Genomic DNA, 15,255 nt, shown 5'->3' on the forward strand with positions numbered 1-15,255 from the left:
AATTCATCTAACAAAAAGACGAGTAAAAATTTATTTTGTCGTCACGGCATATAATGTCCAACTGACGTTTCTAGCCCGTCGGATACTGTTTCAAGATGCGCACAAGTCCAGGATGGGTGTCATTGTCCCTGGTTATGGAGTGCCATGAGTCTTTCCGTTCTATTGAAACGTGACTGTAGGTACACGTGTATGTCAGCGCCTCTGGTACAGAGGTGCCTTCATAAGTCTTTCCATCTTCCCTTTGTTTTGTTACCGACAGCTAGTGTTTAATTGGGCGTAAGTGTCTATTAGTGTTTTAATACCATGGTCTCTGATACAGGACTTTCTTTCTTAAGTTTTGCATTGTGTCTTTGTCGACGTCCATAACATGTAATGTTTTATTAAAAAGTGACCATAAGTATTCCAGCGTTTCTGGTACATTTGGCGTTAGTGAACAGTGGTCTCTGATACGGGACACTCTTTCAAAGTATTATAGTTTGTATTTTTTTAACGCTGTCGCTCAATGCAATTTAAGGCCAATTATTTTTGGCCACTTCTAGGCATAGAGCTAGAGGTACTAAAGTGAGTATAATGTAGTTGTGTCAGGAGATGGCGGTGGATCTTTGTTTTGAAGCTTTGTGGATTTCTAGTGTTTTTCTATGAAAACTCCCAATTCAAGTGTAAATTCTCACTGCGCATACTAAATTTGTGCCGTATAGCATGAGAAGCTAGTACACCAAGTAGCCACTATTGATTTGATTTGATTTGATTTGATTTGATTTATTGAAATTGCAACAATGCAATACACGCGGAACAGAGGCAGCTGTTGCTGGTGTTGTGTCCCGCACATAGAAACGAATACTGGACAGACAATACTCATTTTCACTGGAGTCTAGCGGGGAAAGTCGTGTTAAGTGCCTTTCCCAAGGTCACAAGATCGGCGGCATGTCAGGACTCGAACCCGGGACCTCTTGATTCCGGGTCGCGCACGCTGCCGTTGCGCCACACGATTATACATGTTATGGACGTCGACAAAGACACAATGCAAAAACGTAAGAAAGAAAGTCCTGTATCAGAGACCATGGTATTAAAACACTAACAGACACTTACGCCCAATTAAACACTAGCTGTCGGTAACAAAACAAAGGGAAGATGGAAAGACTTATGAAGGCACCTCTGTACCAGAGGCGCTGACATACACGTGTGCCTACAGTTACGTTTCAATAGAACGGAAAGACTCATGGCACTCCATAACCAGGGACGAAGACACCCATCCTGGACTTGTGCGCATCTTGAAATAGTATCCGACGGGCTAGAAACGTCAGTTGGACATTATATGCCGTGACGACAAAATGAACTTTTACTCGTCTTTTTGTTAGATAAATTTAGCTGCGGATGGATGCACAAATCTTTGAAATAAGAAGTCATGGGCCTTCTAACCTCTGTGTTAGCTCATACAATGAGTCAGCACAAACCCACTTAAATTTATTGACCCTTTGCTTCAAAAACCGTCCCAAGTAACTCGGCCAGAGTGGAAAAGGTCATCAGTAGACAACTTTGCGATTCTAGGTGACATCTTCCCCCACTACTATTTCAACAAAACATTGAACACAAGAAAACCTACCAAAAGAGTAGAAAACCCAAACACCATCCAAGACACAAGAGGTGTGCTGGTCACGAAACTTGGTGAAATAAAGAAGTGAGCCTTTCGTAAGCCTTTTTGTACATGTTGATGTCTTATATGTTTTTGTCATATGATGAAGTGTCCTGAATAGTGGAGTACTATTCAGAACACTTCATCATATGACAAAAACATATAAGACATCAACATGTACAAAAAGGCTTACGAAACAAAGGGTCAGTGAACCTGCAAACTCAAGCAGTTTTGTGATGACACAAGGCTTAGAAGGCCCATGACAGAATAGATATTACAGTATTGCTGTATTGAATGACAGACTATATCTACTACCAATTCTTTGTAGAAGGGAAGTTCATATTTGCAAACGTTTACAATCAATTCGTTACCTTCTAAGAGAATGGAAATCTGTTTTTGGTCACTTCTTTATTTCACCAAGTTTCGTGACCAGCACACCTCTTGTGTCTTGGATGGTGTTTGGGTTTTCTACTCTTTTGGTAGGTTTTCTTGTGTTCAATGTTTTGTTGAAATAGTAGTGGGGGAAGATGTCACCTGGAATCGCAAAGTTGTCTACTGATGACCTTTTCCACTCTGGCCGAGTTACTTGGGACGGTTTTTGAAGCAAAGGGTCATTAAACTTTAAATGGGTTTGTGCTGACTCGTTGTATGAGCTAACACAGAGGTTAGTAGGCCAATGACTTCTTATTTCAAAGATTTCTGCATCCGCAGCTAAATTTATCTTACAAAAAGACGAGTAAAAGTTCATTTTGTCGTCACGGCATATAATGTCCAACTGACGTTTCTAGCCCGTCGGATACTATTTCAAGATGCGCACAAGTCCAGGATGGGTGTCTTCGTCCCTGGTTATGGAGTGCCATGAGTCTTTCCGTCTTATTGAAACGTGACTGTAGGTACACGTGTATGTCAGCGCCTCTGGTACAGAGGTGCCTTCATAAGTCTTTCCATCTTCCCTTTGTTTTGTTACCGACAGCTAGTGTTTAATTGAGCGTAAGTGTCTATTAGTATGTATGTAGGGCGTGCTGTATGTAGGGCGTGCTGTCGGCAACTCACATTTTGATACATAATATGGCTTCTTTATTTCTTTATCCTGTTTTCAAAAGCCAACCGCTCCCGGAGCGGCTGCAAAGCGGGCTAGGCCCGGGCCCATCTGTTCTTGCACCTGTGGTCCTAAAGTTGTCTACTGATGACCCTTTCCACACACAGATCTTAGCGAAGCCGAGATTCATGAAGCAAACCCAACCCATCGCCAAACACAAAAATGGAGGGAAATGACAGACAACAAGCATTGCGTGTTATCTGCTAAGTCGCCATGGTATTGAAAACTGTTTCATTGAGCCGTTCTTCTACAAACAACCAGCAGAATTATGAAGATACCCGTTCTCAATACACATGCTGTAAACTAAAGTAATGAAAGTGCTACGAAAATTCTCGTTGTACAGTGTGTATAACCGCTTTATATCGACGAACAATGGGGGAGTGAAATACGTGTTTTCGCCCATCGTGTGCCACCGGATCAGTGGTAATTGGCTACTCTACAAGTGAAAGAACCAGGTCCGTGGGCCTTGATAAATTATTCATAAGTCAGTCGTCACTGGAAATCTACTGGATGGCATTCAGTGACGCAAATTCGCAATACCAGCTTCGTATTCCTGTGGTTTAGTAGCATTTTTACTTTTTGACCGAAATTATTTCTATTCGACCGTGCGCACTACTTTGAGGGTCTTCAGAGGATGTCATCCATAAAATTAAGTCGGTGTGGCCTTACCAATAATAAAAAAAAAATACCTCGAGAAGGCTCGATACGGATCTTCAAAGTGTGGCGTTGGCTACTTCATATGTGCCCTCTATCTGTTAACACTGATTTTATAGTGAAACTACACTCTCTCCTTACAACCGACGCTGGCCATGGAATCTGAATCCACAATAATACAACTACTAATTCATATTCATAATCTCATATTGTAAAATATCAAAGGTCGCCATGCCTTCGCGACAGTTAGCGAATGCCATTTTAGAATTCTCGGTACATCGAGAGTACGCACCGACTCGACGTGCTCTCCTAGAGACACTTCCAGCATCACGCACGCACAAGAGTTAAATACCCAGCTAGAGAGAAATGTTGACTCAGAACTGAACCTAGCGTAAACCAGGAGACCACGTTTAACGAGATATCAGCTTTAAACAAGGACAACAACGTTAACATAATTCACTTTGAAACGGAAACGCTAACTTACTTTTGTTATTGTAAGTGATCAAAGGTGACAATTTGTGCAATATACATGTTCGGTAGTTCTCTGTCTCCAACGTACGGCAGTTGTCTTCAAGAGCAGCGCCAGGCGGGCTGGCGTAGTCAAGGCGGACCTTGAGCGTAACCAAGTCATCCGGCAGCTCGCTGCAAGCATCCCAACCGGAACCAGCACGTCTCCCTCGATGTGGATCCGCTGGGGAAGACGGATGCCCAAGTGTGTGGGTCTCAGATTCGCAACCTGTTATCCACCTTAAACAAATCCACGCGAAGGCCGCCGTGTCAACTGTAACCCTCACTCAGGTGTAGGGACTGACACGGTCATCCTACTCGGAAAATCTGTATCTGTATATCTGTACATGAATCTGTATCTGTACATGCGTCTGTATCTGATTGCAAATAAAGATATGGAGTGATTGCCATAGAGTTCTCTGTTTGTATATATACGTATGTATGTGTTTTTTTGACGAGTTTTGCAGATTTTCACCAACGAGGTACCATGTGTATCTCCTTGCTTTTAGTAACATGTTTGCGGCGGCGGAGGCGCAGTGTATGACGTGTCGTTTGTCTGACGTGTTGTTCAGTATATTCCTGAGGCATTCTTTTCCTGGGATTTCGATTTAAATCCTTTTTGCAGAATACCGCTCGTCGATAGGAACAATGGAGTATATTTAGCGACCCCTCAAGCTATACCGCCATGACCGTACAGCGGCGCCATCTTGCGGATCGGTTCAAGAATGCAGCCTCGATCTACCCCGACACGCACGAGACTGATGTATTTTGTAACATTCCCTCCCGCATGTCATATTTGGCAACATATATAACATGGCAATGCGTATGTCCTTTTTTTCCACAGGGGTGCTGAAAAAATACACAGTAATGAATATTTTCATTTCACTTCAGTTAGACAATACATACATAGTATTACATGTAAATGGAGAAGAAATAGAAAAATTGTGGGACAGGGTGGCGTAGCGGCTGAGTGCTCGCCCCGGAACCAAGAGGTCCCGGGAAAGAGTCCTGACATGGCACCGATCTTGTGCGCTTGGGAAAGGCATTTTACACACAACTTTCCTCACTTCGCTGAGGTAAAAATAAGGATTGTACAGCCCCTGTGTTGGTGGCGGGATTAATGTAAGCTAAGTGTGCCGTCACCACGTCTTGTGATTACATGTTAGAATAAAACAGGAACAGATCTAGATACAAGTGTTAACCATAGATTCAACAAAATTGTGAATACTGCAATAGATACATAATGAATAGAAAATAGACAAGTGCTAAGATAACAATGCAAATAATATCAAATTCTAAAAAGAAAAAATACACAGAACAAAAAAGACAAATCAATTAATTTGAACAATCTAAAGAATGTATAGAAATAATTCAAACAATTACTAGCAGCATACTAAATTATACGGTAAGGCCACACAGACTGAATTTTATGGACGACATCCTATAAAGACCCCCAAACTAGTGCGCGCGGGAAAAAAAGGAAAATGCGACCAAAAATAAAAATGCTACTAAACCACAGAAATACAAAGCCGGATTACTTGGCGACGTATACGACAGGCCGGCACATGCTGGATTTTTGCGGAATTTATGAATCGACACTACGTATGTACTTAGTTCTTGAGTCGTGGAGCTTCGGTAGCCTGAGTGCCGTCCTCCAGAGTTACCACCGGCTTCGTTTTCGCTAACTACCATGGACTACCCAGGTCTAAAGCCAGGCCAGAGCTTTGGAAGACGTGATCTTTTCTTAAAAAAAAAAAAAAAGCGAAAATCAATGCGGGCGCGGATGTCATCCATAAAATTAAGGCGGTGTGGCCTAATGTTTACATTACAGAACAGAATTACATTACACAAAGACGCCACATTCCGATTGCCTTAAAGACTGCTGCATTCGCTTTAGTCCCGCTCAGTCTCCTTGTACACATTAATTTCGCTGTGAAGACATGTCGGTACTTAAAAGCCGGATGTTACTGGCCCCGTGATATAGTTCAACACTGGAAAGGACTTCTTAACGCTTCGTTGTGCTCTGAAGTACACTTCTGCGCTCTGAAACATACCCTCAAGGGTACTTCAAACCGTGAACGGCTCTTGGTAGCGACGTAAGCCCCAGATTTAGCTGTACCGTCACCTCTTGAATAAAACTACTTGTTGTGTTTTCCTTAGTTTGCTGGTTGCGATGTATTTATGAGTCTTTATATATTTGCCTTTAGGACTTGTCGTTTCAATATTCAACATGTTAAACCGATCTTTTTGCCAGTTTATACGTGATTATCGTCGTCCAAACGGTTCGTTAGTTGCCTATTGATAAATTTCAGACAGCTATGGTAGATCCAATATTAGTTCTATTTCTGGTGTTTGCAGTATTGACAGAGTTGGCTGGTTACGTAGGTAAGTAAACCTTTTCAAATAATGTGCGTTAATATATTGACAATTACGTCGGGTGGCGTAGTGGTAGATCGTTCGACTATAAAGCGGGATTAGTAGGCCTCCTTTAAATACACCGTATTTTGTCTTTCTTGTCTTTCTTTGTCATATTGCGGTCTTTGGGTGCCCTTTGGGATTTTACAAGTTTACGTTGAAACTGGCGCCATCTGTTTATACATGCATCTAATGCTGACATTTTGGTTTTATACATAATTTGCAGGTGCAGTAGCTGACGTCACCCTTGTGAACGAGCGCCCCCTGGTGGTCACTGCAGAAGCGCAGACGTTCCTGAAATGTGTGACGAACAGCGGAGACTCCGTCAGGTTCACGGCTGAAGGGTCATGGGTAATCCCGGAGTCAGCTGTCACAAGTACTATAGGTATGTCGGCGTAGGGAGAGGTGTAATAAAGATTGTTCTGATGTCTCGGGATACTTGTGATACTTTGTTACTCCATTAGGCCATAGCAAGTAATTTTTATGGATGACATGAGCGCGCGCATTAATTTTCGCCTGATTTTGGAGAAAACTGTTGCCCTCTGACGGTGGTCAGCATGCCGTAAATAGGCAAAGATGTCTGTTGCCATACTGAAACGTGGATGGCAGATAAATGTGAAGAGAGGAGACAAGACAAGGCTCTGATTTATTGTTTTGTCTTTTACTCTGATGTAGGAAGACAGTAGGAAGAACCCCCCAACCAAAATCCTGTCTACAGACATGAAAAGGGAACTCCCCCGATCAGTACTCTCCAAGCAGAGGTTTTGGGGGAATGATCGTTACATTTTTATATATGGCCGGGTTTTTTTTGGCCGCGGAGCTTCTCTTGCTAATGGATACTGCATGGCCAATTTGATACTGTATTTTTGCCACCAAGAGGGATCTGCTTGGAGATTACCGATCAGCTCCTTCTGAAGGCATCACACAATCTGTTTCAGGTCCGGAGTCGTGGCCAGGTGGCATGCTGACATTCTCACCTGCAGGTGGAGCAGACAGGACAGGTGTGTTCACCTGTAGCGGGACGGACAGCAGCGGACAGACGGCTTCAGTCTCAACCGCCAAAACCTTATCCTCAGGTGAGAATCAAGAGATATTTTTGCCCTGTTCAGACGAAAGAGCTGGAAGCGCATTGGATCCAGGTTATACCGAAGCAGAATTCAAGTAGCCAAATCGTATTGAAAGCGCCTCGATTCCAAACCACCTCAAGGGGTAGTTTCAAACCGGTTTAAACGCATTCCGACTTCAGTCTTAACGCAATGTGACTTCACCGATTTACTTTACATGTTGACCCCGTCATGAATTACGGGGTGATAGTTCGTTTTTTATATGCAATACCAAACTTTACGCAGCAGCAACTTAAAGAGGACATAGATTAATCAAGACCTTCCATTTGGTATTGATTACGAGGCTGTAATATCATTGGCCAGTCAGGTGTTTGTAATACCTACTCGTATTATAAATAAAAATAGGTGCTTTTGGAAAAGCTGACCTTGGCGCCTAGACTGGGAGAAAAAGGGAACTGTTTGCCCGTTGTCAGACAAACCAAGCAACAATAAAAGAGGACCTAGAAGAAAAGAGCGATTAAAAGGAAAGCCATGAAAAAAGGTTGTGTTTATATTTGCGCTACTATTTCCCTCAAAAACATTGAAATAGGATTGTGCTTATCTTACAACTATTTGTCTCTTCATAGTTAACGAAAAAAAAACCATAATGCGCTCAGTTCAGCCTGTTGTACCTTGTTTACTTTACTTTACTTACGATGGCCAAACTATTCTATTCATTGTGTTAATAATTTCCCAAAAAAAATTTCGGCGATAGCTGAAGTTTTCAATGTCCAGATATTTTTTCTCTTTCATATGACTGTTTGAATTTTATTAATGGGAATTGTCCTGCCTTATTCCGGAGACAGCGGTGTTTTTCTCGACGCAGTTCACAGTGACCGCCAGCATCGGAGATTCGGCGAGATTACACATGGCGCTGTCAGGGTCAGGGAGGTCACAGGTCAACATCCGCTGGCAACATGACGGCAGCCTCATCGTCATTAAACTCAACAGGGGGAATGTAGCAGAGCGGGTGAGGACTTCCCTATGTCTTTGTCCATGAAAAATAGAGGTATCATTTTTGGCGTGCCTGTGTGTGTGTCTGTGTATTAACAGCACTATGCATATATTATGTTAATGTCTATTTGCATAATAATGACGTTGAAATGAAGTGTTGACAAAGGAGAAGAATGTTACATGCAAAATATTGTAGCATTGTTGTAGATTACCAATTGTTTTTAGAATTTTTATGTTGAACAAGTGAATTGTAAGGTTGTTTGCTAAGTGATGACAACTGTTAATGTATGATAATTTGATAGACATTTGTAAATAGCCTCACAATTCAGCCCTCCATGGCTGCCAGGAGGCATGTTTATCTTTTTCTTAGAACTATCAAACCAGTCTATTACTACTACTACAACTACACTACTACTACACTACTACTACTACTACTACTACTACTACTACTACTACATGTACTACTACTACACTTAACTACTACTACTACTACTACACTACTACTACACTAATACTACTACATGTACTACAACTACTACACTACTACTACTACTACGTAATGTGCATGGCATTTCTACATAGTTTTGGCGTGTTAACGTATTCAAGGATGACATCCCGTCTACAGTTTTCTAATGTTTCGGGAAAGATTAGTACTAGAATGTAACGGACAAATTTCTGATGCAACGTTACCCAAGACGTGGTTTCGCGTAGGGGCAGTACGTTCTGACGACGTGCCCGGTATAACCACCCTTTGGAGACCAACTTCACCGGCAGACGGCGGTAGCTCGTTACTTACATCATCACATCTATGTTTACCAGTTACAGATCTAAACCTTCATTTTAGTTTGATATGAATTGCAAAGATAAACGACATGCATTCGCTACGCTCACTCGGTGGTTTATCCTGTGGTTAAAGATCATCGGCCAGGCGTTATGCCTCCGTTATCACCGAAAAACCTTTGCATATCTGCGCCGCGATGTTAATGCTATCTGACAAAGAGGCTTTTGCCGTTCTAGGAAAATAATTTCAAACACTTTCTTTATAAAGCTAGCTTAGGCATTTATAACTAATGTCTAACTAGTCTACACGTCCTTTCCACAGATTGAGATTGCGGAGACGTTTGACAGCGTGGTGGCAGCAGACGCGGGCATCTATGAGTGTTTCTCGTCTGAGTCTACTCGAAGAGAAGGCAACCAGGGGATTGTCCGTCTTATCGTGAGAGGTGGACTTTTTTTTCCTTTTCATGATCCGTCCATGAACTTTACACAATGTGCATGTCTTATTTATATATATCACATTGTTCAAGAAACCAGAATGCCCTATTTATTCTAAACTTTAGTTGAGGTATGTCCCATTCTATTTGGTGTATGTAATAACAGTCTATTTTTCCATAGTACTACTTTTCTTTAATTTCTATAATGACCAAGATTTTTAAATAGAATATAGACCAATTGCTATCATTTCCCACTTTGTACATTTGTTAGATTCTTGATATTCCTATTATACTAAAGGTCAACAACATCTCTATATACTACCATGCTTAATAGTTTCTTTTATTTGAGAAGTGGGCTTAACTTACAATTGCCTCGCTCTGTTGTCAATTGCAATGACAATGGCAATGAGGATATTACAAAGTGTATGAAAAGTAGATAACAAAACTCAAGCTTAAGTTACTCAAGCAATTGGATACGTCTTGGAAACATTTCAAGTAGCATCCGCTCATTTTCTTCAGTCTATATCTCAATAGGCCGCACCAATGAAATTTGTTGTTTCTCGGATTTGCCCTGTCCATTTTTGTCTGATTTGCAAAAAAGAATTGTTCTAAATCAACTGCAAAATGATCAAAGAAATACATATTTTGGCCCCAACGGTTGAAGAAAGTCCTTTATGTAACAACGCAATTTTGTTTCATTAAAAGTTAAAAGATCTATTGTTTTAATTATAAACCAGCCTGGTATGGTCACTTCATGGCTCATATTGTAACATTTCCGGCTATCATGGGGTGCCTTGGCCTGTTCTTTTCTTTTTTTTTATTTTGCCATGTCACTTCATCTTTTTTTCGGAAAATATCCGAGAAAAAACAAATCAAATTGGTGTGGCCTTACCTTTATTGATGTATAAAAAGCAGAACTACACTTCCTTGTTTTAGGATGTCCGAAGAACAAGTGGGGACAGAATTGTAATGAGGACTGTCCGGCCTGTTACAACGGCGGCCAGTGTGACCACAACACCGGGGAGTGTACGTGCGCGCCAGGCTTCATGGGAAATAACTGTGAGATGGGTAAGACAGACACAGACATACCAAGCAACTTCAGGGTTAATACGTCTGTTCTGATAAAGCCATACACATGTTTATTTGATTATAAGGATGACATCCGCCCGCGCATGAATTTTTAAACTGATTTTGCCCAGGCGTTTCCAGAAGAAAAACCATATTGTAAATCGTACAAAACAGTTGCAAAATAAACAAATATAAGTTTTTAAAAATGGAAACAAGGCCAATGTCGTAGAATGTCAAAATCAAACAAAAAAGACGAAAGTGTGAAGAAATTTGAATTTGAACAGTTTATTATTTGCCATACCATAATCTGTGCCATTTGTTCAACCTTCAAAATCACGTAGATTTCACTATGAAAGCAACTTTTTTGCCACCTTTTTTTATCCGTACACTCGCATCAGTTTTGGGGTCCTCAGAGAATATGGTTTGAGGACAGAAAAGTAATGGCTTTCTACGCCACCAAGACATTTAGATTCCTATCATTATTTCTTTGTGAATAACACAGAAGATTTTGACTGAGCTTCCAAAACATTTTCCAATTGGACCGCAATTCCCTTTTGTAGGAAACCTGTCATACACAGATGTAATCTCTTAAATAAAATGTCTTTCATATTACACCCTTTCCGTAAGTTGCAACTTACATCTTTACTTTACATTTGTTCAGGGTGTGGCGGTAACAGATTTGGTCGAGACTGTTCCTTTAGGTGTGACGCCACCAACGATGATAATGGAGCATGCGCAGGTCGTGTCTTTTGTGTTCCAGACCCCCAGGGCTGCTCATGCGCAACAGGGTTTACCGGGATCGACTGTACTGAAGGTAAGGCCATGTTGATTTGATTATATGGATGACATCCGTACGCGCATGAATTTTCGGCCGTTTCCAAAAAAAATGCTTTTCAGCCACACGTTGTAAATCGTAGAAAAGACTTGAAAAATAAGCAAATGTATACCGTAAGTTGCATAAAAAATATTTGACAACGATACCATATCAATTTCATTTCATCTCAATTTATGTATACTACTGTAATCATTATTGCTATTGTATCATTTTGCCCATGTTTGAATTATTTTGATAACAATTCGTTATGTATGTATGCCTTATTTTAATTCAATTATGTTTACTTTTGGTTAGTATAGAGGAGGAGGGTTTAGCATAAGCTAAATAAGCTTTTTTCCTCCTCCTGCACCTGTTTTATTCATTATTAATTTATTCTGTATAATTTTTTATTGCTGCTGTGCAAATAATAAACAAACAAACAATACCAATGTCGTAGAATACAACAACCAAAAGAAAAAACGAAAATGTAAATAAATGAATTTGTTCAACCTTCATGAACACGTAGACTTCATAATAATAACTTTTTCTGGCAAAACTTTTTTTTTCATTCGCACGCTCGCATATAGGTTTTGGGGTTGCCAGAGTATGTCATCCATATGGTCAAATTAACATGGCCTTAGTGTACAAAAACAGCTTCTACGTTGTCGATTCATGTAGTTTGGTTAACTGCATTGCATTTTAGGTTCCTTATGTGGGTCGACACAGACACAATATGTAATAAAACTTTGTTTCCATCCCCTTTTTGGTGTCATTATGTTTCATCATGAATGTTTTGAAGTTTACAAGTTTGCATAATACCATAACTACGTGGTAAAAATTAGATTCCTATTTACCCGGCAACTTTGAGGTTAACCATACGAGATGGCGGCTTACGTAACAGTCACGTGAGTTCAAACACACTATCAGATCACCCCTTCCGTATCATTAAAACTCTCTATGAGGAAATTGACTCAAGACATCTTGAATATCTAGATATGAGTTTCTTGGATTTCTAAATAACCAGCCAAAACGACTGCAATTCCGTGAAATTGAAAACTTTATTTTCTGAATCTCAAGTCGAAAAAAGGGAATAAAATGGATTTTCCCTTATTATTTTGGATTTTGTTATTTAAGCTTACTTTACGGTGCTTAAATGTTACTTAAAAGAGTGCCATTAAGCACTTTACGCACAAACTTAAACCTAGCTTAAAAGTAATATTCATACACGCGTAAAGATTGCTTAAATTTGCTTAAAGTGTGCTAAAACGGAACCTTTAAGCATGCTTTAAGACTGCTTAAATAGCTGATTTCATGCAGTGTCCCGTTCTGCAGCCTGTACGCCGGGACGTTTTGGCGCGGGCTGCACACAGCAGTGTCACTGTCGAGACAACCAACCATGTGACCCTTACACCGGAGCATGCGCACAAGGCTGTGCTGATGGACGGGAGGGACCATCTTGTCAGCAAGGTGGGTGTTGTCTTCCAAACTAGTCTACATTCGGGTAAACAATATTCAAACATATGCAAGGGGTTTTCATCCAGTACAGAGATGAAGCCACCAGATCCACCAGACAGAGCACATCGGACAACCTTATCATACCCAGGCCCCAACTGGAAGTGTACAGGCGGTCACTGAGGTACTCGGGCGCGACTGTGTGGAACTCCTTGCCACCACATGCCCAGTCATTGGGAACTTTTAGGAGTATGATAAGGCACACGAACTGATAATGGACTGATAATTTACTATTCATTTTTGTATTATATCTTTTTGGTTTGATTTGTAATCCGTGACCCCGCCCTCACCCTCGATCTTGTTGAAAAGCGGTCATATGTATGTACAGAACAAGCTTTCGAGTTGAAATAAAGGCTTACTACTACTACTACTAAAGAGAAATCATACTGCACAACTGGATAAATTACGGGGTTAATTTCCGGACTTTTGGAGTGACATCCGTCAATCTTCTTCACTGTCACTAAATCGAGCCGGATTAGGAGCGGCCCACTGTGGTAAAAATAACATTCGGCTATTTATTCGGCCTGATAGGGACAATTAGGGTGATAGGGTGAGGGCAGGGCGGTGCCCCATGTTGTCTTTGAGTACAGTCTTATAAATGTTATAGTCTAGCGAAGGTCCTTTGTTGTGAATCTTTAAAAACACGTATATATTCTATTTGTAAAACTGCCAATGTTCATTTTGCCATAACAATGTAAGGAAAATTGCAACTTATTTTGGAAGGACCTTCCGTAACTCTTAATATCCCTTACAATGAGTAGTTTTTGTCATACAAATGTCATCACTAACCCAACCGCTGTACACGCACAGTCTCTGTACCCGATGCCTGTTCCAACAATCCCTGTCTGAATGGTGGTACCTGCCAGGTGACGCAAGACAGCTTCAGCTGCACATGTACAGGTGATTTTACGGGTGCCACCTGCGACACAGCTGCTGATTCACCGACTCTAGGTAGGTCTCCACAAACAGACATGTGCAAAGTTTGCTTGCTTGTTTGTTTGTTTGCTTGTTTGTTTGTTTGTTTGTTTGTTTGTTTGCGTTTGCTCACGGTGTCTGTATCATCGGAGGGTCTAAGATCCAAGCAGATGTTGGTTGGAAAGTTGTGTTAACTATTGAATTTCATTCCTTCTTACCTTTTGATTTGATATTATACAAAGTCGTTTCTGTTCTTGTAGGTCTGTCCGATGGAAGTGTGGACTTGGCGTCTGAGGATGCCCCTGTAGACCCCATGTGGACCCTTCTTCCGCCCACCCTGTGTGCGCTAACTCTGGCGCTGTTCATAGGGGGCGCTTTTTGCTGCTGCAAACAGAAATGTTGCCCGTCCAACGACGTCCTTCCTATCTTCGTCACTACGGAAGAGATCGAGGTCAGAAGGAAGACATTTCGTTGTTGTTTGTTTGTTTGTACTGCATCGTTTGTATAATTATGTAAAGTTACGTACTCTTTATTCTTTACTCTTCCACCATAGGCACCGCCATAATGTGACGTCATCGGTCGGCCATCTTGTTTTCATCTTACACGTCACAAAACTTTACATTTCAAAACAGTCACTGATTGATGAATGTTCTACTATCCGTTAATTTTACTTGACTAATGAACCTCTTCACTGATAAAATAGTTTTTATTTTGTTGTGAGAAGTTGTAACTAAGATCATATTAATACATTTGTTGACTTCATTTATCACACTCTCAAATATTCTCCATACAGAAGCTGGGGCTCCCTCCAGCGGGCGCGCCTATGACTGCAGACAGGAGCGCGCACAGGAAGCCGGGAAGACCGCGGCGGGAGAACACCCTGCTGGTGTCGCCCAAGAAACGTGTGCAGATGGAGCGGGAACTGGCGCCCAGCAGGAAACAGTGGCAGGCCGCCAGAAAACCTAGAAGGAAATAAAACATATTTTGAAGAACTTTATTGCACGACAATTGCACATGGTATAATGTATGGCAAACTACATAAAACAGCGAGCAGATTATTATTGGAATGAGCAGAGCACTTTGGACTAATCTCTCTGGCTGTTTATAGCTTAGAGGTACATATCCAATATTTTGTCAAAAACATCTCTGTTACATAGCGGATCATAATGACCCCCAGCTTTGTTGAAAATGGAAAAATCTCAGGATGTATTCCAAAGATCTCAATATTTTAGACGAAATCTCCTGGATCTACCGCCTGTGTGATCTCCTGGATCTACCGCCTGTGTGATCTCCTGGATCTACCGCCTGTGTGATCTCCTGGATCTACCGCCTGTGTGATCTCCTGGATCTACGTATACCGCCTATGC

The 15,255-nt window shown here is 41.2% G+C and overlaps 1 protein-coding gene across 2 annotated transcripts; it reads left to right on the forward strand.

The window, feature by feature from the left end:
* Window positions 1-6,084: 6,084 nt before the first annotated feature.
* On the forward strand, window positions 6,085-14,902 carry LOC109468080 (scavenger receptor class F member 2-like). Of its 2 annotated transcripts, none has more exons than XM_019766318.1 (11): window positions 6,085-6,278; window positions 6,535-6,693; window positions 7,247-7,384; window positions 8,218-8,381; window positions 9,468-9,588; window positions 10,516-10,647; window positions 11,309-11,461; window positions 12,779-12,928; window positions 13,784-13,924; window positions 14,149-14,339; window positions 14,682-14,902. In XM_019766318.1, exons 1-11 carry the CDS (start codon window positions 6,212-6,214, stop codon window positions 14,862-14,864), a joined length of 1,599 nt encoding a protein of 532 aa, XP_019621877.1. In that variant the 5' UTR covers window positions 6,085-6,211; the 3' UTR covers window positions 14,865-14,902. The 2 variants fall into 2 exon arrangements, with proteins under 2 accessions (XP_019621877.1, XP_019621878.1); XM_019766319.1 differs by having other exon boundaries at window positions 12,794-12,928.
* Window positions 14,903-15,255: the final 353 nt, after the last annotated feature.

The sequence above is a fragment of the Branchiostoma belcheri genome, unplaced genomic scaffold, assembly GCF_001625305.1.
Source record: "Branchiostoma belcheri isolate BF01 breed outbred unplaced genomic scaffold, Haploidv18h27 scaffold190, whole genome shotgun sequence".
Classification (NCBI taxonomy): Eukaryota; Metazoa; Chordata; class Leptocardii; order Amphioxiformes; family Branchiostomatidae; genus Branchiostoma; species Branchiostoma belcheri.